This window comes from Pleurodeles waltl, chromosome 6, assembly GCF_031143425.1.
Source record: "Pleurodeles waltl isolate 20211129_DDA chromosome 6, aPleWal1.hap1.20221129, whole genome shotgun sequence".
Lineage (NCBI taxonomy): Eukaryota > Metazoa > Chordata > Amphibia > Caudata > Salamandridae > Pleurodeles > Pleurodeles waltl.
This window is the reverse complement of record NC_090445.1, coordinates 747,823,215-747,849,440: the sequence shown is the minus strand read 5'-3', so window position 1 is coordinate 747,849,440 and position 26,226 is coordinate 747,823,215. Positions and strand designations below refer to the sequence as shown.

The window sequence follows — 26,226 nt, the reverse complement described above, 5'->3', positions numbered from 1 at the left end:
TCTGTTTCTGTTTTTGCATCCTCTGTCTCAGTAAGCCACATACACTTTGTTTTTCCATTGTCCCACCAGTCTAACAGTGATCTATCTCTGCTCAACTGCCTGCCCCCAAATTCAAAGATTTGTCTTCTCCATCCTTGTACCCAAATCCAAAACCTTTGTCGCTTATCCTCCAAACCACATATGCCAAGATTCTCTATCAATTCTATTTAATGTCATTTTTTATGGAAACTCATTTCCACCATACATTTGTTTTCAGTAGAGAATTGTTTTGCTATGGGAGATAATGAATTGATTGAAAACTCAGTGAATTAATGCTGCAAATGTAGATTGGCACATCAGATTGTTCACAAAATACACCTTTTGTTTTCCCTTTTGATGAATACTGTAGTGTGCCATATGGCTTAATTTAAGTGCCCTTTTCAAGGTAGCTTAACTGCTCATTAAATTGAAAGGAAATAAAACTGGAAAAGGAAAAGAAACTGGAGAAAGCAGATAGTCATAAGTACATGGTTAGTGAACTTAAGTGAAGTATGCCCTGACTGCTTTGCATGGCTAAAACTGTCAGTTCTCATTTTTAGGACCCTGTTGATTTGGATCCTCTTTCTGGAAACATATATTGGTTTGAATTGACGGTTTGTCCCATAAGTGTATAGGTGAGATTTGTGGGAGGGGCAGATAGTTTTGTGGCACACCTCAATACATGCCTCATTAGAAAAACAGTGGTGAGCACTGGCCACTGGGGAAAAGGACACACCAGGTGATGGCTGGTCTCATGTATTCATAGGAAACATGTTATAAGGTAGGTAGAGAGTATTTAATAACCAGCATAACTTTGACAGATTATTACAATACTATGCTTGACTCTTTGCTGCAGAGAATTTATTGCATGTAACTGTCATTTTCCTATCTACGTAATGTGTTACTTAAGTTGTAGAAAGTGACTTTATTAACTGGAAAGGGAATCCGTAAACGAAAGCTCAGGACTCAGTTTTAAAAACAGCTAGAGATATCTGAATATGTGATCTTCAATCCATTAGCTGGATAAGGTCTATCCAGTTCTTCATTAATGAGACTGTGCCATGACACTCTTGAAGCTCATGTTGGGCTTGAGAAGATAGAAATCAGGAGAACCATAGAAGGTTCCTGGATGGTAATGCTCAATTCCAGTACAAAAATATAAAATCTAAACTTAAGTGCTCATGAGTGAAACGTAAAATTGCATGTTCCTTGGAATGTTTTCCTTATTAAACAACTTCTTAGTCCTATAATGGCCACCCAAAGTTCTGACAAGTTGATTGAGGCTGTATTTCTTCAAAGACGGAGCATCTGTTTTAAGATGAAACACACAATTCACACAGTGCTTAATTTGTAAAAGAACAAGTGTTGGGACCCAGCGGTTTTCTCAGAATGGATGTCAACATGCTGAATTTCAAAGCCTTGACAGCCTTGAGTCCACCTCTTTTTCTTGTTAATCCACCACCCGGCACTCGCTGCTTCTTTATCTTACTCTTTCGGGTTCCTGCTTTCATCTTTTATCATGGTTTTTCTGTCTGTCCCAGAAAGAGACAACATGAGGAAAGAATCAGGAAGAGAAAAAGTGTGAGGGGGAAAAATAAGTGCAGATCCCCAAAACTAAGTGCTTTTGGGCCCCATCTGCAGCCACTGGCTCAAATTAAGCACTGTATGCACCAGAGCACAGAACTCGCCTCAGATTGTTGTTTCTCCACTATCAGGCTTGAACATGCTTCAAGGGATCCAATACCATTGCAGCTGAAAGCTCTTGCCACAGAAAACTCAGAGAAAAGAAATGACAGAGAATCAAATAGAAAATAAACAAAACCAGCCATGCCACATCTTTTGAGTCAAAGATCCAGGATCAGACCATATGAGCTTGAGAAAGGGAAGGTGGTGGAGAATAGTCATTTTATGTTGTGTCCCTCTTACAACAGTAAATTCCCATGGTCAGACCAAAGCAAGGCCTGTTACTTCTGTTTATCAAGGCACGACAACGAGACCGGCTATGCTGTGTGTAATGCCTTTTGATCACAGGAAGTTACCTGACGTTGTCGGGCAGCAGGTTGGTGCAGAATTTAGAACTGCAGTGCCAGGACTTTGAGTCCTTGTCTCGACTGGTAGTTCAGGACATTCAGAGGAGGACCATCGAGTACGGCAAAAGAACAAAAGTAGTGTATCATCGTAGACTCCTTTGAAATTAGTACTCAGAACAGACCTTGCCTTCATTCTCTGAGAGCAACACAGATTACCATGCATAACACCTTTGGCCTTGAAGACAGTAACACCACGTACCGAGGATCATCCTGCAGGGATCAACATCAAAAGAAGTCTCAACTCCACAGTAAGGAAGGGCCCAAGAGCACAATGCCTTTTCTGAAGAAACAACACTCATAGAAGCTCAATAGTTTACTACCCACTGTCCTCAAGACTTCACCACTGAAAAATACCTATGACGGTGGAGTACGTTTGATTAAAAGATAATTGAGGTGAGGACGATGGTAACTGTACTTTCTGATGGATACAACTACCTGTGGATTCCTCACCTAATGAATACTCCCATTGTCCAGCACTCGACGGAAATCTTCTTCCTAGCTTCTGCACGTCGACGAGGACGTCACAGTTGCCCACGCGACGTCGTCTGACGTCATACAGGCAATAAGAGGTCCTCGCCGACGTCAGTTCCCTTTTTTCCGTGCCATTCGAAGCGGTTATCTTCGAGGGAGCTACTGTTGCTGTTCAGTTACAGTGTGTTTTTTGGATCTATTTTTTCTCTGAGATTACAATGTCGCAGAGAAAGTCAGGATTCAAGCCCTGTTGTGAGTGTGGGTGCAAAATGTCGGTAACGGACCCACATTCTGACTGTTTGTGGTGTCTTAGTTCCGATCATGATGTTGACAAGTGTGATTCTTGTCAGCATATGAATCCTAAAGCCTTGAAAGAGCGCAAGGCCAAGCTTTTTCTGGCAAAGTCGAAAAAGAAGGAAAAGAGACACCATCGAAAATCCTCGTCACCGAAGTCTCATCGGCGTCATCGGGACTCCCGGCGTCGTCGAGAATCACGGCGCCGGTCGAGTAAAGAGAGGTCTCGGTCGAGGTCACCATTGACTCGGCGTCGGAAGACTTGGGAGGTCAGTCCCACTGTCACTCCCCATCCGTCGACGCCGTTGCCTTCTCCAGCCTCACCAACTTCGCCCGGGTCATCGGGCCAACCACCTTCAGTGTTTGAGGTTCTCCAGCCTCAAATGTTTTCTCGGACGTTGCAGACGTCGAGGCCGGCGTCAGTGTCGCATTCAAGCCAGGCACCCCAGTACCCGGCTTTCCCGGCCCCTGGAGCTGATAATACCGCATTTTTAAATGCGATGTTCTCAATCTTCAAGCAGATGGCTCCAGGTGATGGACCGGCTGGGCCTTCGGGCCCTTTGGCTTTCAACATGGGTGCTCCGGCTCCCCTTCAACCGGCACCCTTTATGCCCTTTCTCCCCCTGGGGAACGTGGGTTCGGCGTCAGAATCGGCTCCGGTGGCTCCTGAGGCTTCGACTCTGACAACTTCGGCTCTGGCGGCTTCGATGTTTCAACCAGTGGCGCCGTCTAGACCTCCTACGACTCCGAAGCAGTCCTCTCTCCATCTGACTCCTTGTTCGGCGCCGAAGGTACCTATGGTGCCTGTAGACCCCGCGTTGGACGGATCCCGAGATCGGCGTAGTTCTTCGACATCTGCTGACGCCATGTCGACGCCGAGGATTGAGGAGAGGCTGCACTCGAGGAGGCTTGCTCTCCGCCTCCTTGAAGAACAGGAGTACCAGAGACAAAACTTGGAGGAAGGAGAGATTGAGGACTCTCCTGAGGGTCTCCATGGGCTGGACACTGCTAGTGGCCTAGATACTTCCCCCGAGTGGGACTTGTCATCTTCTGGGGAGTATACAGAAGAGGCGGCCACTTTTCATGCTGTTATCAGGAAGACAGCTAACTTCTTGGATCTTCCTTTGCCGGTGACTGAAGCCAAGCAGAATTTGTTGACAGAGGTGTTGCACCCGGCCTCTACATCGGCAGAACCACTTTTGCTGTTCAATGAGGCGCTGCTGGAACCTGATTTGGAAGTCTGGAAGAAGCCGGTGTCTTCTTCAGCTGTCAATAGATCTGTGGCTAGGAGGTATCGGGCTGCACCGGCTGACCCTGGTTTTCTTACCAGACATCCAACACCTGAAAGCTTGGTGGTCCAGGCTTCCTGCTCGGCAAGGTCTGCTCCTGGCTCTTTTCCAACTGTGCCCTCGGATAGAGACTCCAAGAAGATGGACATGGCATCCAAAAATGTGTTCTCGTCATGTAGCATGGCATTAAAGTCCACCAATGCTACATGTGTTTTAGGAAGGTACATTTATGCTCTGATGGACGAAATTGCATCTACGCATACGGAAGTCCCTCAGGGGCTATTGAATCTGATATCGGACGCTCAAGCAGCTGCAACTCAGGTTATCCAATCTGGGTTGGATACAACTGACTCTGTGGCTAGAGGAATGGGCACTGCTGTAGTTACGAGGAGGCAGGCTTGGCTTCGTAACTCAGGATTTTCCTCGGATGTACAGTCAACCCTACTGGATCTTCCTTTTGATGGGGACAAGCTCTTTGGTGCCAAGGCGGATTCGGCGTTAGAGAGGTTCAAGGAGAGCAGGGCCACGGCCAAGTCGCTAGGCTTGCAAGCCACTTCTTCTGCCTCCTCCAGATTTTTTAGGAGGTTTCGAGGATTTGGTCATGGCTCCTCCTCCTCCTCCTTTCGAGGGAAATTCCAGCAGCCTACCTCTGCTCTCTCCTATAGATCTTTTAGAGGGAGGGGTAGGGTCCGTACCAGGGGAGCCTCTCAGCAGCACTCTGCCTCTTCCTCTTCCTCTGGAGGGGTGCAGCAGGGGAAGCAGCCTTAGGCTTCCACCAATTCCCACTCACTCCTCTCCTGTAGGGGGGAGGTTACTGAATTTTCTCCACAAGTGGGAGGTCATCACATCAGACTCCTGGATTACCAGCATTGTGAGAAAAGGCTACACCCTTCCCTTTCGGGAGTTTCCGCCCCCCATCCCGCCCCGCCCATCTTATTGTTCAGAAGAACACCTCCTGTTGTTAGAACAGGAGGTTCAAGTCCTCCTTTCAAAGGGCGCGGTGGAGTTGGTTCCAGAGCAGGAAAGGGGTCAAGGTTGTTACGCGAGGTACTTCCTGATTCCCAAGAAGGATGGTCGGTTGAGACCAATCCTGGACCTGAGGATCTTGAATTGGTTCCTCAAACAGGAAAAGTTCAAGATGCTGACTCTAGCTCAGGTGCTTTTGGCGTTGAACAATGGAGATTGGATGGTGTCTGTCGACTTGCAGGATGCTTACTTTCATATCCCGATACTCAAGTCGCACAGGAAGTATCTCTGGTTTGTGGTGGGGTCGCAGCACTATCAGTTTGCGGTCCTTCCGTTTGGTCTTACTTCAGCACCTCGAGTCTTCACGAAGGTGATGTCGGTGGTTGCGGCAGAGCTCAGAAGGAAAGGGATAGCAGTATTCCCTTACCTGGACGACTGGTTGATCAAAGCCAAGTCCCCAGAGCTCGTGTTGCATCATCTGCAGTCGACAACCCAGTAATTGTTCGACCTGGGCTTTTCGGTGAACGTGCCCAAATCTCACCTAGAGCCCTCTCAGCGCCTCCTGTTCATAGGGGCAGTACTGGATACAACATTGAATCGAGCCTTTCCTCCGCTTTAGCGGATTCAAGACATTCAGGCGTTGGTTCCAATGTTTCAAAGTGGAGCGGTCATTCCAGTCCTCAAGTTCCTACGTCTGCTCGGTCTGTTTGCCTCCTGCATACTGTTGGTCACGCATGCTCGCTGGCACATGAGGGCTCTTCAGTGGTGCCTCCGAAGGCAGTGGTCTCAACACAAAGGGGATCTCGAAGGCTCAGTGAGGATCTCCAGAGATGCTGCCATGGATTTGAAATGGTGGATTGCGGACGACAATCTTTCCTGAGGAAGGCCGTTCTCGCAAGTTCCCCCATTGGCCACTGTAATAACGGATGCTTCCAATCTAGGGTGGGGAGCTCATCTGGGGGACCTGGAGATCAAGGGGCTTTGATCTCCAGTGGAACAGATGTTTCATATAAATCTGTTGGAGTTGCGGGCTGTACGTCTGGCTCTCAAGGCCTTCCTCCCATCCCTTCGCGGTCAGTCGGTTCAGGTCCTGACGGACAACACTACTGCGATGTGGTATATAAACAAGCAGGGAGGGGTAGGTTCGTACCTTCTCTGCAGAGAAGCTCTTCGGCTATGGTCCTGGGCAAAAGACCATCAGATTTGCTTGGTAGCAAATCATCTGGCCGGAGTCTTGAACGTACGTGCGGACAGTCTCAGTCGCCATTTCTCGGCCGATCACGAGTGGCGTCTCCATCCAGATCAAGACCCGTTATTCTGCAGCCTCCAGTATCCGGTCCAGGGAGCTTTGGGGGACGCATGTCAGATGACCTGGTGCGACCAGCTGCTTTACGCGTCCACTCCCCCCCCCCCCCCCCCCCCACCCCCCATTCCTCGGTGTTGAGGAAAATTCGCCAAGACCGGGCCCAAGTCATCTTAATTGCTCTGGATTGGCCAAGGAGGGTGTGGTATTCCGACCTTCTCCAACTCTCACTGTGCTCTCCGCTCCATCTCCCTCTCAGGGCAGACCTCCTCTCGCAGGGGCAGGTTTTACACCCCAACCTCCAGAGCCTGCACCTTCATGCCTGGAGATTGAACGGGGCAACCTGAGTTCCTTTTCTCTCCCGCCTGAGGTAGTGGATGTTATCTTATCGGCCAGGTGACACTCCACTAAATCTATCTACGCTAATAGGTGGTCTAAATTTGTGGTATGGTGTGGAGAGAGACAGATTGATCCCTTACGTGCTCATTTGTCGGATGTTTTATCTTTTGCTTTGTCTTTAGCACAGAGGGGTTGTGCAGTGGCTACTGTTAAGGGTTACTTGTCTGCCTTGTCAGCCTTTATTTGTCTTCCAGACCAGCCTTCTTTATTTAAATCTCCATTAGTACTTATATTCTTGAAGGGCCTTATGAATAAATTTCCTCCAAATCCTTTCGTTATGCCTCAATGGGATTTGTCCTTGGTTCTAACTTTCCTTATGGGGTTCCCTTTTGAGCCTATGCATTCTTGCCCCATAAGATTGTTAGTTCTTAAAACAGTTTTCCTGGTTGCTATTATATCTGCAAGGAGAGTGAGTGAGTTGCAGGCTCTATCGGTAAAACCCCCTTATACATCTTTTTATGGGGATAAGGTGGTGTTGAGTACCAAGGCTGCTTTCCTTCCGAAGGTTGTTTCACCCTTTCATTTGGCCCAGACAATTACTCTATGCACGTTTTTTTCCTCCGCCTCATCCGTCAAAGGAAGAAGAGAGACTACACCGCTTGGACCCAAAGAGGGCGTTAAGCTCTTATATAGACAGGACAAAGGATTTCAGGCTGGAGGATCAGCTTTTCATCGGATATGTGGGAAAGAGGAGAGGAAAGGCAGTCCACAAGAGAACACTCTCCAGGTGGGTTGTTCTTTGCATTAAAATGTGTTACTCTTTAGCAAAGAAGGATCCCCCTGATGGTATTGGAGCTCATTCCACCAGAGCTAAGTCGGCCTCCTCGGCCTTGGCTAGGGGTGTTCCTGTGGTCGACATCTGCAAGGCCGCAACTTGGTCGTCCCTTCACTCTTTGGCGAAGCATTACTGCTTGGACTCTGAGGTCAGAAGGGACGGCCATTTTGCACGGCCAGTGCTGCAGGATTTCTTGGTTTGACCGTTCAGGCACCCACCACCGAGTGCGGTACTGCTTTAGGACTCCATTCATTAGGTGAGGAATCCACAGGTAGTTGTATCCATCAGAAGAACGAGTTACTTACCTTCGGTAACAACTTTTCTGGTGGATACATTAGCTACCTGTGGATTCCTTACGGTCCCACCCGCCTCCCCGTTGCCTGTTTGGTCTAACCAAGTAATTCTTGAGTGTGCTCCTCTTGGTTTTGAGGATTGGTATATATTATGTATATATGTTTATATGTGTATATATATATAGTTTATATATTTATTTACTTGTAAAAAAACAAAAAATGGTAGGTTGAATTCTCGGAATGATGTGTTTGCTTGGAATATCATTAAATGTTACTATTGTCCTTTCATCTCAATGGCCTATTATTCTCAGGCACGTAAAAAATGTTGGTACTGGCGTCGGCACGTTGGCGAGGACCTCTTATTGCCTGTATGACGTCAGACGGCATTGCATGGGCAACTGTGACGTCCTCGTCGACGTGCAGAAGCTAGGAAGAAGATTTCAGTAGAGTGCTGGCGCAATGTGAGTATTCATTATGTGAGGAATCCACAGGTAGCTAATGTATCCACCAGAAAAGTCGTTACCGAAGGTAAGTAACTCGTTCTTTGCACCAAAACCAGGTTTAAGGCTAAGCAAATATTCAGAAGCCAGCCCACAGCAAGACACTGAACAGCTATATATACATATTTATATCTCCAAAGGTTACAGGTACGTTATAGTTAGGCTTACATTTTAAACGTGCAACATCTTAGAAATTCACCAGTTATAGTTACAGTTATCTCAACTAAATATAACTTGTGCCCGAAGGTAACTGTAACTCGTGCCCCCACCATGCACTGGTAATTACCACAAATGATGGCACTTATGACATCTTTGATTACATCACTGATAGTATCAATGTAATATTTGCAGTGAAATTTTGATGAAAAAACTGTGCATGGTGGGGGTCTCAAAATCTAATGAACATATTTACACCAAATAAGCTAAAGCATTATCTGCGTACCGACAGCTAGCTTTCTGCCAAATTTGGTGTAATTCCATCCAGTAGTTTAGCTGTAGTCGTGTCTAAAGATCCCAAAGGATTTTACATGGGAAACACATGTTTTTCTCGGCCCCCGCTTGACAGATCGCCCTGAAACTTTCAGTGCACAACAAGAATCACCAGAAATTTTTTGGGGAAAATTTCATGAAGATTCGTCAAACGGTGTGAAAGATACAGGCAAGTCAAAAAAAGCTTTTTATATGGAAACATGGTCTTAACTATACCTAGTGCCGACCGCCACTAGTTAATATATATTCACTGAAAAAAACAAAGGTTACTGGTACTTTATAGTTAGGCTCACATTTTAAATATACAAAACCATAGAAATTCAGCTGTTATAGGTACTTGAAATAACTAACTATACCAGCTGAATTTTTATGGTTTTATACTTTTAAATTGTGAGCTTGACTATAACGTCTCTGTAACCTTTGTTTTTTTAAGAGAATTTCTTTAGTTTTTCAAATTCTATTTCCTAACTGCAATGTCCCTGTAACCTTTGGTTCTTTTCAGTGAATTTGTATGTTTTTTTTTTTGTAAAGTAATTTGAATTACATGATGTTAATCGAACCACCACCTGCCTGCCTTGAAGCCAATCCTCTTTAACCACCCAACCCAGCACCACACAGTGCCTTTGGCCATGCACAGAGGGTGTTGGCCACAGGGCCTGTCCTGTGGCCAGACACTGCATGCAGTCACTGTAGCCAGCCCCCAATATCCACATGAACCCTATGCCATGCACAGCCTTTGGCCTTGCGCCGCGGGAGTTGGAGGCTTGTGACCAGGCCCTACAGCCAACACCTTATAGCCACCCAGTGCCGCGCCATGCATGGCTAAAGGCCGGGAAATGGGGCTGAAGTTGAGTCCCAAAGTGGCTGCCAACACTACCTGTTTGAAGTGTTGGCAGCCAGTCAGATCTCAGCAAGAGATCTCCCTGGATCCACGGCCCTAGATAAGGAAATGTATTTTCCCTTTTATATGTCAAACTACTGAACGGATTTACACCAAATAAGAAAAAAGGCGTGATCTGTAGGCATGTCTGAATTGTCTATAGTAATTAAAATGAGAAACACTTTTTTTCACCTCAGCCCTTTTTTTTTCCCTCAGTCCCTGCTTGGTGAATTATCCCGAAACTTTACTTTCCATGCACAACAAGACCCTACAAGGCAAATTTTTGGGAAACGTTTGTGAAGATTCGTCAAATGATGCTAAATATACAGGCAAGTCAAGAAATGCCTTTACTATTGTACTATTGAAACTAGGTCCTAACTATAACTACCTACTTACGACCAGTTTAATGTATTCATATATATATTATATTTCAGCAGTGACAGTTGCCTCTTTATAGTTAGGACCTAGTTTCTATATAAAAAGCATTTTTTTACTTTCCTATATCTTTGGTGCCGCTTGACGAATCCAAGCTAAACTTTCCAAACAAATTTGCCAGTCACATCAGGTGCAGTCTAGAAAGTTTTGAGGGGGGCCAAGAAAAAAGGGGGTGCCCAAAAAACGTTTTCCCCATTCATTTTTCAGTAGGGCTTTTGAATATGGATAGCGCCACAAATACTGAACAGAATTACACCAGATTTGGCAATACCCTACGGCCAAACCCTGCTGAGTGTGGCTGAAGGCCATGTGAGGTGTGGGTGCTTGCTTGGGGGTTAACGCAGCTGACCCACCTTTGCCCACAGCCAAAGGCCTTGTGTGGTTGCTTGGAGAGGGGTTTGGTGCCTGTGGGAGTGGGGGTTGGCCGAAGGCTGTGCATGGCGTGGGGCTGGATGACTATGGCGGTTGGCTATAGGACCTGGCTGTAGGCCAGCCTCACGGCAAACCCCCGCTGCGCACTGGCAAAGGCCATGCAGATGGTGCAGGATTTGGATGCCTATGGTGGGTTGACTTGTAGGCCCTGTGGGCAACCCCTGTCGTGTGCGGCAGTCATTGGATTAAAGTAAAGTAATTAAATATTAGCATTAAAAGAAAACCCTAGAAATTCACTAAAGAAAACAAAAATTAAAGGGACGTTATAGTTATGAAATAGAATTAAAGAAACCTTAGAAATTCACTTAAAGACCAAAGGTTAGAGGGATGTTATAGTTCAGTTCAGATTTTACACGCACAAAACCATAGAAATTCAACAGTTATAGTTATACTTATCTCAATTAACTAAAGCTCGTGCCCTAGGGTAACTATAACTCATGCCCTTCCCATGCACTGTTACTTTGCCCACATATTACATCAGTAATGACATTTTCTATGCTATCATTTATAACTGTAACATTTGCAATAAATTCATTGATGAGAAAACTGTACGTGGCAGGGGTGTGAGTTGTAGTTACCTTAGGGTATGCGTTATCAATATAACCAACTTTCAAACCATAAAGTGTTCATCAGCATTCCAAAATTCCACAACACTCTCCTGAAAACAATAACTTAAAAATATATATTAATCCATTCACCATAATATGTTTTATACATTATACTTAGTCACACCCTTGTGGTAGCATTAAACATTAGGTAAGTGGTTCCATTATTTGCACCCCTTCTTCTTTCCCACACCTGCTTCATTTTATTGTGAATTCAGTTCTGAATGATGTCTCCCTCTTATAAAACATGTTGGCTATGAAAGTTTTGAAATTATATAAATAAAGGAAATAATTTGTGTTGAAACCTACAACGAATTTGTGATGTATCATGGGAGTAAGCCATCGTGAACCGTTCATGGACTGTTTATATGGACACAAACTGAGTTTTCATATGTTTTATGGCTCTGGCAGATATCCAGAAAATGAGTATGTGTGGAGCATGAAACCTTGGGCCAGATGTAGCAAACCATTTGCGAGTCGCAAACGGCGAAAATCGGCGTTTGCGAGTCGCAAACGTGTGTTTGCTATGCAGAAATGCATTTTGCGAGTCGGAACCGACTCGCAAAATGAATTTCAGAGTAGCAAATAGGAAGGGGTGTTCCCTTCCTATTTGCGAGTCGCAGTGGTATGCAGATGGAGTCGCAGTTACCATCCATTTGAAGTGGATGGTAACCCACTCGCAAACGGGTCCCCATGGGACCCCTTCCCCTTTGTGACTGGACCCCAAATTATTTTTTCAGAGCAGGTAGTGGTCCAAGGGACCACTACCTGACCACTACCTGACCTGAAAAAATCCGAAACAAAAGGTTTCGTTTTTTTTTTCTAAGTGCAGCTCGTTTTCCTTTAAGGAAAACGGGCTACACTTGGGGAAAAAAAAACAGCTTTATTTAAAAGCAGTCACGGACATGGAGGTCTGCTGACTACAGCAGGCCTCCATACCCGTGAGTGCCCATACTCGCAATGGGGTCGCAAACTGCGACCCACCTAATTAATATTAATGAGGTGGGTCTTTGCGGCCCCATTGCGAGTTGCAGAAGGTGTCTGAGAAACCTTTCTGCATAGAAAATTGCGACTTGCAATTTGCGAGTCGCACGGATTCGCAAATTGCAAGTCGCAATTTTAAACCTACCTACATCTGGCCCCTTGTTACCACTTTTTGTCCTAATATGTATAATATCCTAGCACATAGCATAGTATTGCTAAACCACCACAAGACATGCAGTCCTTAAGCTTTCATTCGCTGAAGACATTTGAAAATAAAATAGAGCTTTTTCAGTCTCTGAAAAGGAAAACTATACACAACACGAGACTACAGCAGTATTCACTGTTGTACTTAGTACATTCAAGATCAGATGATAATTTTGTAGACCGACCTCACAGGAAGATGTAATCATGGGGCATGTGACATGCCACAGGATTAGAACCCTATCCACTAATGCCTTCCATACTAGATGGTACTTCTACCGATCATGCAAACATTGTAATCGCTCTGGGGATCACCAGGTTTCTGCATCCTAGGATCTTCAGTGATGGTCGTACACATTAGAAATATTCCCTGCTGCAGGTATAGACCCCAGAACACTTCATATAAGTGTATTATTCAATAAGGGTGAAAAGTCCAACATGTCCATATGTTGTGCGGCACACATGAATAGCTAACAAAGACTAATTTAAAAAAAAATACACAGTTTTGCTCTGAAGAATCATTCCTCAAAACTACATTGCAGCATCCAAACCACAACCAGCTGCCTACTTGTCTAATATTGTGTGGAAATCACAGCTTGGCAGGATTACATTAAAGGAGCTGAGGAAAAAAATGCATCCTGGCCATTTTAAGAGTTCAGGGGTTTCCAGTAGCTTTGTTGCCTTATACAGAGTCACTTCATTTTTTTCTGGCTTTTGTGAGAAGGATCTTAGAACATATTGGGTGTTTCACTCCTCTGTTATTTCATAGAATCTCTTTCAGAATTTACATTTTTTGCTTTCACTTGACGCCCTTGTCATCCAGCAAATGAGTGAAGTCCTTTTTTACATTTTTCTTAAGAATTTTCCTGTCCAAACGCCTTCTTTTTTGTCAAATGCCCCTTCTGTGAGAGAAAGAAATCTGTCTCTGAACGACCCAAGGTCATGGCAGCATTTCACTCGCTGTCATGATTGACTGTAAATTTGATGTTGCTTCAGCACTCACCAACGTTGCAGCACCAGATCGACTTTGAGTTTCTCAATGTTCAATGTTCAGTTCTCTGATATTTAAGAAAAGACTTAGTCTGACACCTTTATAGGAGACGATGTCTCCACTGAGACCTCCAGACCTCCTCCTACCTATAAAGTTGGATTCAGGTCCAAACTCTGCCACCAATAACGAAGATACTATTGATGCTGTAGTGTTGCTTTATAGGCTGCTCATTCTCCGCTGAGGGATGGGACACCCTGCCCACAATCAAAAGGTGCAGGCATCATAGATCTCCATCATTTCATCTTCCTGATATTCAGATGATGCAGGCATAAGAATCTCCAACAACTCCTATGTGGCTAGCAGGCTGCCCCAAAAGGGCTTCACTGGTGGGTAACATAACTACCTTTCAGGATGTTCTTGTGAGAGGTGCCTCGTTAATAAACATCTCTTTAGCAGCACCACAAGTAACAGTTTCCATAATTTAGCCTAGGGACTCACTGAGACCACTTTTCCTTCTTGTGTCCAGAAGATTGCAATTGGATGAGGAAACGTTCTTTAATCTTTTCCCTGTGAAGGTGGTGAAACGACCACTCTAAAATGCAGACTTCAACAAGATCTGGAATTTTTAACATCAGATTCTAAACTTGGCTCAGTTCTAGTCATATGTCAGGTGTAGGTATACCTCATCTCTGGAAATGTGTGTTCCTCCTGACTGCTCATGTAAAAGAAAAGACACTGCAGGTGAAAAATTGTGCCAGAGTATCCGCAGCTTCATTAATTGCAGGGCCACTGGAATTATGCGATTGCGTGGCTGTGGCAATTTTTACATACATATAGATTTGCTGCATTTGCCACTTAAAACCTCATCTGCCTCATAATCTGCAAGGATTGTTGCATTTGCCACATAAACCCTCATCTGCCTCATGAGCTGCAAGGATTGTTGCTATTACCTGTGGAGGGTTCAGTCCTTGTACTCATCCTATTAACAATAGCAGCAGCAAAAAATAAAGCAGAAGATACTTTTACCAACAAATAAGACTTCCCAGCGCCACCAGTCATCGAATAACAGCCAGTGACACCTCTGTATCCATCCCTCTGTTCACCACTCTAGTGGTGGAACAGTATCTTATAGTACAAAAATAGTGGGAAAACATTAGAAGAGACCAGGGAGTGCTAAATAATTTACTGCAGGATATTCACTACAGTTCTATTCAAGTGCATGGTCTATCCCTCACTGCCCCCCAAAACCAATATCAAAGCACTAGATAATCAAGAGAAACAACTGTTGTCCTCCCACAGAAATGTGCATCTGAACCAGTTGTGATCCAACACAGAAAAAAATGATATATTCAAGGTGCTTTGTAATCCAGAAGAGGTCCGAGAAGAGAGTTCAGGCCAATCCTAGATCAAAGCTTGGCCTCCATATTGATGGTGTACAAAAGTGTTTTGGTGCTGCTCTTCACCATATTTTCTGCACCTAAGACAGAAAGATTTAATGTTCGCAGTAGACTTCTGATACACTTATTTGTATATCCCAGAATAAATCAAACACATACATTATCTCACTCCCAGCCTGCAGGGGGATGGGGCCCTCCCTCCTGCTCCATGGACATTTTCGAAATGCATGGCAGTTCTGGCAGCCCAACTGCGTCAACAAAGAATACTTGTCTCTCTCTACCTAGATGACTAGCTGGTAAAGGCACGTAACCATCTAAAAGTGAAACAGAACTTACAAAAGACAACATTTATGTTGCTCACCCTAATCTTGAGACAAAGAATCAAATGCCAGCGTCAACAATTCTAAATATCTTATCTTATCTTATCTTTTGTGGGTTAACAATTAAAACAGTGCAAGGAAATGTGTTCTCTTTGAAGAAGACATTGTCATCAATGTAGGATAAATTTCACCTTCTACTAAGCAGTACCAATCCAACAGCCCACCAGATCTCCTCATTACTCCGATTCCTTTCTTCGTGCATTTAATTGTCCCAAATGCAAGACTTCACATAGGACCTCTCCAACAGTGTTTTTATTTAACTCCTTTAATGTAAGCCTATCACTCTATACTGTTCCCTACATAGTAGGTAGGCATCAGTTTGTGGTTTACATACGGCTGTGCAGTTTTGAATAAATCTGCTTAATTGTTGGAAAATCTTGTCTGGAAGGCTCCTGAAGGGTGCTTCCATCCTACAGACAATGAATTGTTCCCGATAATTATTGAAATATAGACAAATATATTGATATGAAGTTTTCTGTGGTCTACACCTACAGCTAGGGATTATTCTAACGTTTAGAACTTCAGTGAAGATTCCTACAATGCAGAAATAGGACTACTACCAGTAGGTAACCATTTCTTCCACTTATGTTGCAGATGATGACTTTCCCAGTGAGATCTTACGTAATACTGAGAGGAGAACTCCGCTTTTACTAATGTTAAAAAGCATGTTCAACTGTTCCAGAAAAGCATACAAGGGCCTGGTTAAGGTTAGTGTGGTGATGCTACAGTTTGAAAAACAATTTAAATCCATGCCTGGGGACTCTTTGTACATACAAGGACATGCCCGTCCTGACTCTCCTGTTCATACTGCAGTTATGAGTGTTTATGCATGGTACAGTTGACACCCTGCCTCCTGACAATGAACATATAAGGATTAATGCGGCAGGGAAGTGAGTGCCGCCCGGGGCTGCAAAACAGTGGTACCTTGCCAGTACCATGGGCCTTCATAGCAGGTATGCAAGAAGCCACTGAGAAGAGATCCGGTATTGCAACGTTTCCCTGATGCATACAAGAAAAAGGCTAAAGAAGTCATGGACAAGGGTAAATTCTTCCCAGTACTAACATTAGTTGCGCATCGGATGCAGTGAATATGGCCTCAAGTCCGGTTTAACACAAGTATTCTGTTGAGATGCTATGCCCAATTGAGAATTTTGGTGTTCCATCCTAAAATCTAGCTACACCTGATGGGTATACTGCTTGACGGTCAACCTCTCGCTGCGCCACAAGTTGATGGCATGCTTGAAAATATAAAACGACATGTACAGCATAGTGAATGGATGTCATACAACAATAACAGCAAAGAGCAGGCTTCGACAAAGCTTATACTTGCACCATATCAAAAGCAGGTACCGTTGGCACTATACCAACGCAGGAGTTCTTCTGACAGCATCATACTAAACAAGGACAGTATGCACGAGGAACCTTCCATGGAAACAAGCACTCCAGGCTCATAGATACACAAGGAAGAGATATTCGCTATTAAAGAATTACCTTAATCACATCCATTTTCCCTACCACCTCCACATCCTTCCACCCACCCAACACCTGTCAGGGGAAAATAGGAGTTATACCTTTCAATTTGGATGTTGATGTACTGAAAGCAACTGGAGTTATTTACCATCTCCCAGGCCTACTGCTTGGTTTTTCATACCAACACGCCAACCAACCCTCACAAGTTCAAAAACAAACACCTCTAACTCTTGCTGGAAGAGATGCAGGCATGTCTGCCAAAAGGGGCTACGTTAAATGATGCCAGTGCCTCAATGGAAACATAAGAGACATAAATGTCACTTGCTTTTATATCCCATAGTGAGTGTTATGTTTGATTTTGTCTCACCCTTTAAATATTTGTTAAAGTAATGATTTTTGTTACCACTGCTGCTGTTACAATTACTGCCAACAGCATATAATGTTTTTTGGTTTTTTTTGGACAAAGCTGTTTTATGTGCTGAGAACTTGTGTTGATGAGAAGGGGGTGCAGAACATGAGTTAGCTTAACCAAAAAAGGTATCTAACATAAGGTATACAGGGAGTGCAGAATTATTAGGCAAGTTGTATTTTTGAGGATTAATTTTATTCTTGAACAACAACCATGTTCTCAATGAACCCAAAAAACTCATTAATATCAAAGCTGAATATTTTTGGAAGTAGTTTTTAGTTTGTTTTTAGTTTTAGCTATGTTAGGGGGATATCTGTGTGTGCAGGTGACTATTACTGTGCATAATTATTAGGCAACTTAACAAAAAACAAATATATACCCATTTCAATTATTTATTATTACCAGTGAAACCAATATAACATCTCAACAATCACAAATATACATTTCTGACATTCAAAAACAAAACAAAAACAAATCAGTGACCAATATAGCCACCTTTCTTTGCAAGGACACTCAAAAGCCTGCCATCCATGGATTCTGTCAGTGTTTTGATCTGTTCACCATCAACATTGCGTGCAGCAGCAACCACAGCCTCCCAGACACTGTTCAGAGAGGTGTACTGTTTTCCCTCCTTGTAAATCTCACATTTGATGATGGACCACAGGTTCTCAATGGGGTTCAGATCAGGTGAACAAGGAGGCCATGTCATTAGATTTCCTTCTTTTATACCCTTTCTTGCCAGCCACGCTGTGGAGTACTTGGACGCGTGTGATGGAGCATTGTCCTGCATGAAAATCATGTTTTTCTTGAAGGATGCAGACTTCTTCCTGTACCACTGCTTGAAGAAGGTGTCTTCCAGGAACTGGCAGTAGGACTGGGAGTTGAGCTTGACTCCATCCTCAACCCGAAAAGGCCCCACAAGCTCATCTTTGATGATACCAGCCCAAACCAGTACTCCACCTCCACCTTGCTGGCGTCTGAGTCGGACTGGAGCTCTCTGCCCTTTACCAATCCAGCCACGGGCCCATCCATCTGGCCCATCAAGACTCACTCTCATTTCATCAGTCCATAAAACCTTAGAAAAATCAGTCTTGAGATATTTCTTGGCCCAGTCTTGACGTTTCAGCTTGTGTGTCTTGTTCAGTGGTGGTCGTCTTTCAGCCTTTCTTACCTTGGCCATGTCTCTGAGTATTGCACACCTTGTGCTTTTGGGCACTCCAGTGATGTTGCAGCTCTGAAATATGGCCAAACTGGTGACAAGTGGCATTGTGGCAGCTGCACGCTTGACTTTTCTCAGTTCATGGGCAGTTATTTTGCACCTTGGTTTTTCCACACGCTTCTTGCGACCCTGTTGACTATTTTGAATGCAACGCTTGATTGTTCGATGATCACGCTTCAGAAGCTTTGCAATTTTAAGAGTGCTGCATCCCTCTGCAAGATATCTCACTATTTTTGACTTTTCTGAGCCTGTCAAGTCCTTCTTTTGACCCATTTTGCCAAAGGAAAGGAAGTTGCCTAATAATTATGCACACCTGATATAGGGTGTTGATGTCATTAGACCACACCCCTTCTCATTACAGAGATGCACATCACCTAATATGCTTAATTGGTAGTAGGCTTTCGAGCCTATACAGCTTGGAGTAAGACAACATGCATAAAGAGGATGATGTGGTCAAAATACTCATTTGCCTAATAATTCTGCACTCCCTGTAGAATAATGGTCCGCTAAGTGTGGCCACCAATAGAAATGCTGAACTGTACAGACTTTATTTTCAACTTTAACAATTAGCTTGGTCCCCGGTAGCAGTATATTATAATGCTACAGAAACTAACGTTTATTTGGCTGGGTGAGAAACAGATCAATGAGAGTGCTAATTCATCAAACTTAAGAAGAATGACAAAGCTGATCCATGTTCATTGCTTAGCTTAAAAAAATCCTATTTTTGATAGCAATTTATGGACTAATGGGATGCATTACTCACTGATTAATCCAGAGGAGTACCAGCCAAGAAGGGCATTTTTTATGTTATCCAACATGTGCCATTCATGGAGAATTGTTAAGTTATGTGGCTGTCTGTTACTTAGAAGTAACGCTGAGTTTCTGCTTAATCTAAGTACATATGAACATAAATAACATATTCTCTGTTTTCATTCACAGAAACTCATCAGGCTTTGTGGGGAAGTCCTGGCGACACCAACTGAAAATGAGGAGATTCAGTTTCTCTGTATAGTCTGTTCCAAGCTGAAGCAGGATCCCTACCTAGTTAACTTCTTCCTCGAGGTGGGTGGGTGATTGGCATTCCCCAACATATTGCTGCATTGTCAGATAGTTGATCGACACATAAATCAAATTGTTTACATCCTTTTGTAATGCATATTCTGGGCAAATTATCTTCTGTCCTCTTGCAGAGGAGCTACAGCTACATTTGCAATGATTCCCTGAGGTTTTTGTAAAGGTATTGTATAACTTACTGTACTCCTCTCACTGTCCAATGCTCCTTTTCTTAGAACAAGTTAAAACTGCCGGCGTTTAGAGGACCTTCAGGAGATGACGTGAAAGACCAGAACTGCTTGACGGACACTGGGCAGTCACTGAAGTCCGAAGCATCAAGCAGTGGAGTGTGGACAGGGCATGAGGCGAAAGAAAATGACATCGGAGACCAGGTTGACGAACTGTCAACAAGTCTTACCAGCATTGATGTCTCTGACACTCCGACCATTAATTCAAACCAAGACTACAACCTTGTGAACTCCTTACTCAACCTCACAAGGAGTCCGGTCAGTTCTTTTTGCTTCTTATTGTTCAGCAGAAATAAGTTGCATTTCAGTTTGCAGCCTGGGCCTGTTGGCCGCTGGTAATGTTGTACATTTCTATGCTGGTGCCCGAAGTCAAGTGGGATGAGGAAGTGGATTTGGCGGAAGCAGGCTAGCATGATCGATCACAAGTAGGTTGTTTTGTTGATCCCTGCTGTACTTGCCGCCCTACAAAGATAGTTTGGCACAGATTATTTGTACTTCTGTAAAGACATATCCCTGAAGTGCTGTTTTGCTTATGGATTAGCAGTGAATCTATCAACAAAGATTGATTCTTTGTCAGAAGTGCTCCTACACCCCAGATTATGAGAGCTGACCTAGTGCTTGCAAGGATTGGTGTGCAATCAATCAAACATTTATAGAGCGCGGCAAATCACCCATGAGTGTCTCAAGGTGGTGGAATAGAGCAATAGCTCTGGGTAGCTTAATCTTAGAGATCACATAGAGCATAATAGATGCAATGTAGCTAAACTTTAGGAAGGTTTCTCGAATTAAGATTGCATTAAGAATAATGCTTTGCCAAGAGCACTAGCAGTGCTCTCAAAAGCATCTTCCTGGGATAGGTGGATGTAAAACCAGCAGGAATGGGGGGCATTGCCTGAAGTCTCACATCCTTGAATTAAAAAATGCAAATTAATTTGCCCTCCTCTACATGACTGGAAAGTGTGCATCTCCTGGCACAAATTTACATGATGTATTGGTTAACACACTTTGTCCCAGTTAATTGATTTGTGGTTTAGGACTGATTCCAAAACTGTACATTCCATACTGTAATATTTTACAGGTGTATTGGACATGCAGTGCAGATGCATTGACAGCGTTTGATAGATTTTACTTGCAATGAGCCATGCACATCATTTCACTGCAACAAGGCCATATAATGTACTGTAGTCAGTTACCAAATAAAGCATATTGTTGTAGTGTCACTAATTCTCATTAAGGAATGATACTATTTATCAGTAATATTAGAGCTGCAAAGTGTTTAATATTTTATCACAAATGATTAGATGTGTTATATGCATTTTCACCATCGTTGTCTCACTGGTGTAATTCAGTATGTATTTCTGTGTTCTTGGTTACTTCCAGGATGGCCGTATTGCTGTAAAGGCTTGTGAAGGTCTGATGCTGTTAGTAAGCCTGCCAGAGCCTGCAGCAGCCAGGTGCCTTATGCAGAGCACTAGCTTGTGTGAGTTGCTGACCGACAGACTTGCTTCTCTCTACAAAGCCCTGCCTTCATCAGTTGATCCTCTGGACATTGAGACTGTGGAGGCCATCAATTGGGGGTAGGGAAACAATCTAGATTCTCATTAAATTGTAAAAGCTTTTAAAGTTTGTTTCTAATTGATGCTTTTTCCTACAGCATACTCTTCTTATGGCATCTCCAAAATCGTGAACATTTTTTTCCTGTGAAATTATCACTCTGGCAGTGGATGGTGCATCTATGGGGCCAGTTGTAAATCCATCACATTGAAAAAAACATACCAGGCAGGGCTTAATTTGTAAATAGAAAACGTGCCGGTACCCAAAGCTCTCCTCTGAAACGCGCGGATGCTGCAATTAAATGTGAGAGACAGAATCTGAGGCAGCCTATTCCTGAAGCCATCTCAGCTCTCTTTAAGCCATTTACAGCCACTCCCTGCCCTTTCAGCTCACTCTTACACGTTTGTGCTTTCTCCCTTTGTGATGCTTTGTCTCTTCCTCCTCCTTTCCCATGTGTCTTTTGCTCGCAGTAAATGCTTGAATCAGAAAAATAAGTGCCAGCCCTCAAAATTAAGTTCCATCCCTCAAATAACTGCCGGTGCCTCGCATCGGAAACTACCTGCTCAAATTAAGCACTGATACCAGGTCTATAAGGGCACCACCAGTTGTGGTGCTCAGTTTGATTTTTCTTCAGTACAGAAGCTGCAATTCAGAATTCACTTGTTTGTTGCTAATTTGCAGGAGACCTAGCGAGGTTGTGGGCACTATATTTGTGCTGTTAAATGTTATTCAAATTCTTAGATTTCAAGTCATGATCAGACAGCATAAGACAAAGGTCACTTTCTAATTTTCATATGTTGTGCATGTCGTGTCTGGGTTGAAATTAGCGTCTTGTAAGCTGTGTGGAAAGAAAGAGAAAATCCATGGGATTCTCTCTCAGACTCTACCCATGCTGGAAATGTTTAAACCAAACCAGGTAAGCATGCACTCCATTTACCTCCTCCTTTCCAGAGTTAACTCTGGTCAGATTAAGGTTTTCAGACTTAGCATCATGTAAATCTGTGAACTGCTCCAAACAAGGAGCAACTGCTGCTCTCTTTGGGGCTTTTGTTATTATCATGGTGCTAGTATGGCAGTCCAATCCATATTCCTATAGCAAACCCTTTTCTCTGCCTCTTTTACTAAGCCCTTACTTTGTCCAGTTGCAAATAAAGCTGCAAATCTCTGTCTATAAATCTTCCCAGATTATAATGACAGAGGCAGTGAGTACACCACCAGCAATAGCAGATCAGCTTTTTTTAGACCTAGTTTTGAATATTCCACTGACATACATTGATTGACATGATTTGAATGTCATTTATCAACAGCTCATGTAGTGCAGGTGAACACTATCAGTAAAACCTCTGGACAGATGGCTAGCAGCCAGCCATAACTGAAAAGTCTATCCTGGAGTTGTGTATTAGATATCCACCGAGGGTGGAGTATCGCTGGTTGAGTTCAGTGGTGGGTTCATCCATTCTCAGCTGGAACTACATTCTTACCTTGGCCTTTCTGCTATTCTCTGAGCTATCCATATGAAACAGCACATGGTGAATGTCCCTGTCAGACCGGGTGAGGCAGAATTGGCATCTGCTGCCTGCTAGATCACACCTTTCATATCTGGCGGTTGCTTCTGTAATAAGAGCATAATTTTTTAGGGTTGTATTCAAATCAGAATTGTTACAGTTTTATATGTTTGTGATGCACAATTTTGGAGAATTTTAACAGCGTCTTTTCCCAAAATTAAATGATCGTGGAACTGTGTGCGATATGTCTTATAACTGCTAATCGTACTCATTGTCTGCCAATCCTAGGATCATTTTCACATCTGCAAAGTCTTCTTAAATTTGTGAGGCTCGGGGGCCTGGCAAGATGGGTGACGGGCCGCGCTCAGAGTGAGCTCTGCCGTCCCGGCCGATCCTTCAAGTAATCCTGTTGTGCTCAGGGGATTTGGAACCCCCCCACCCACCCCGGTTCGGTGCCGTGAGGGCAGCGGCTCCTGATTGGCAGCATTTTGGGTCTCCCTCCCCCTCAGATCCCGTACTTGTGGTGGGCCCGTACTGGGCCGCGAGGATCGGGGCTGGGTGGGGCACGGGAGGGCCTATAACGCACCCCGCCCTTGGTGGACTTTTTGCCCCATTCCTGAGGACAACGGCTGTTTTGCGGGCCCTCCCCCGGATGGGGTTACGGGGGGGGGGTCTGCATTTGTATCTGTCCTTTTGGATGGGTGGCGGCTGCTGAGCCCCTGGACCTGGGACGCCCTGTGTGTTGTGGCTATATGGTTAGTTGCTCTGGGCCATTGGGGACCTGACGCCTGAGCTTACCTGTTTCGGGGTGTGGCCCTGGACTGTATACTACTGCCATCCTTGGAATAAGCTACTGTGAAACTGCATTTACTGTTATAGACTGGTCGGTGAGATTGGGAGGCATTGACAGTCTACTGCCTCACAGGGGAATACTATGGAGAAATATACTACGCCCGCGCCGGGGTCGCAGTGCCAGACTCATATGGGGGTCATTTTTTGGGGGGGGGGCTTCCGGAGGCGCCCTCCCCAGTGGAGGAGCCCTCTCGTGCTGAGCTACTGGCTGCAATACAGGGCTCCCGTGTGGTCCTTGAGGGGAAGATCGAGGCTGTGGCTGTGGAGGTGAACCTTCTTCGGACGGACCTTCGTAAGGTGCCTGATAAGGTCAAGGTGGCACAGGTCCCTTCCACAGTCTGGATGTTGGAGGCTACGCTGGAGGACTTCGAAGGCAGATCCCGTAAGAACAAAGTGCGCCTCCTGGGGTTTCTGGAGCAGACAGAGGGTTCCTCGACGGAGGGCTTTGTGGAACGATGGATCACGGATGTGCTGAAGCCTGAGGGTCTGTCTAGGGTGTTTGTGGTGGAGCGAGCGCACCGGGCTTTGGTCGCCCCTCTTAGGCCTAGGGCGCCTCCGAGGGCCATCATCGCGCGCCTCTTGAATTACAAAGATAGGGATAGTATCCTGCGGGCTGCCAGAGAGACTAAAAGGGCTGCCTTTATAAATAGCAAGATCTCTATCTACCCGGACTACACAAACAAGGGCCAGACCTCCAGGGAAGGATTTCTGGAGTTGAAGGCAAAGCTACGTGCCATGAATATCAGATATATGTTGCTATATCCGGCGCAGCTGAAGGTGCTTTCCGGGGGCAAGTCGCACTTCTTTGAACATCCTGAGGAGGTCTGGAGATGGTTGTAGATATGGGACAAGGCAGGCACGGGACGCTCTGCAAGGCCCACCAGGGAGGCTGCTCGTACTTCTGGTGTGGATGATACGGACTGAAGGAAGCTTGGGGAGAGCCAGACTCAGATCTCTGCTCAGGGAACTGCCGGTTCCAATGGCAGAGTGGAAATTCAACAGGATGGTACCATGGCTGTTGTGGTGCCTGAGAACTGATGAGAGTACTGAGCCATCGGACGCCCAAATGGAATCGGTTTCTGTTGATACTTGATACTGTTTGCTCCTTGTTATTGCTGCCTAAATGAGAGCCCTGGGGGTTTGGGCTTGTGTCTGAGGGGTGCGGTCTGGGGTCTCGGGCACTGTGAGGTGCATGGTTGTCAGGGGGCATTGCATGGTGCTGATTAATAAAATGAGGGTGGGGGGAATGTTCTTGTCCTTGCCTATAACTGATAAGATTCCTGGGCACATTGATTTCTGTTAACGGGATGGGGGTGTTCACTTCCACTGTTGTGGCAAGGAGTGGGTTGTTGGAGGATTAGGCTGTTGTCCTGGCAGCATTTATACACATGGATCTACAGTATGTTTTGAGGTTGCTGTTTTACTGTTTATCCGGGGTGGGTTCTGGGGGTTGGGGTTTGTTAGTTAGTGCATTTGTGCATGTGGTTGTGGGTTGTATCAGCAGTGCGTGGACGAGTGTGGGACATGTTGTGTGGACTTACACTGCTTTCTCTACTAGGGAGGAGAGGTACAAGGGGTAGAGGTTTTGCACTATTTACATGGGGAGACAGCTTAACACACTGACATGGAAAGTCAGGGGGTTGAAAACATATACTATGCGTTACAGGGTGCACTCTTTCCTAAGGCTGCATAAGATTCATATAGCCTGTCTCCAGGAGACGCATTTGATGGAGGAGGGGTTGCAGAAGTTGGCTAAGAAGTGGCAGGGGCAGGTGTTCTCCTTGTCCTAATCCTCCTGTGCTGGAGGTGTGATGGTCTGGATTGCGCGGGGTGTCCCATTTGTGCATACCTACAGTGAAGCGGATGTAGATTGGAGATATATACTTGTGCAGGGCACGCTGGACAGGTTGCCTCTTACTGTTCTCAATACCTGTTGGCCTAATGTGGATGACCGAGCGTTCTTTGATAATATTCCTGAGGTCCTGGGGGAGGGTGTTGGAGAACCCCTAATATGGGCAGGAGATTATAATTGTATTTTGGATGGGGAAAGGGGTTGTTATCCGTCTAAATTGGGTACCAAGCCTTTGATGGTGAAGTCTCTCACGGAGGTCATGCACAATTTGGGGCTTTGGGATGCATGGAGGGAACTGCATCCTGCGAGCAGGGAATACACTTGTCACTCTAAGACGAATAATACATACAATCGTCTGGACCGTTTCCTCTTGGGTGGTCTCACTCGCTCAGAGGTGGGTGACGTCGGGCATCTGGGGAGGTTTTTATCTGATCATGCACCAGTGTCGCTGCAAATGCAGTGGGGATCTGATATGGAGGTGAGACGCAGTTGGCGCATGCCTACGAATTTTCTGATGGAAGCGTGCTGTCGTGAGAAAATAGCTGTAGCCCTTGAAGATTATGTGGATCACAATGGGGGGGGGGGGTGGCGGGGGGGTGACAGACTCCCGGGAATTTAATGGGAGGCCCTGAAGGCTGTGTTGAGCAGGGTCTGCATAGGCACGGTCTGTGGTGTACGCAAACAGATGGAGCAGGAGCTTTCCAGTTCTGAGAAGGAGCTGGAGGAAATGCAACATTGTGTAGAATTAACTGGGGAGATAGACGCCGAACAGCTCAGCTTGTATAAGAAGGTTAGTAGCTGCTGGGAGACATTAGATAAGGTCACACTCAGATCATATAGACAGCGCCTTCATAGGGAGGGTGATAAGTCTG

At 44.9% G+C, this 26,226-nt stretch overlaps 1 protein-coding gene across 1 annotated transcript in view; it reads left to right on the top strand.

Moving 5' to 3' along the window:
* The window catches only part of FHIP2A (FHF complex subunit HOOK interacting protein 2A), a 256,893-nt gene that overhangs the window by 109,178 nt on the left and 121,489 nt on the right, over positions 1 to 26,226 (top strand). The window contains exons 5-7 of the mRNA XM_069239277.1: positions 19,230 to 19,352; positions 19,580 to 19,849; positions 20,972 to 21,168. Of these exons, the coding sequence (XP_069095378.1) occupies positions 19,230 to 19,352; positions 19,580 to 19,849; positions 20,972 to 21,168 (590 nt within the window). The remainder of the gene's footprint in view (positions 1 to 19,229; positions 19,353 to 19,579; positions 19,850 to 20,971; positions 21,169 to 26,226) is intronic.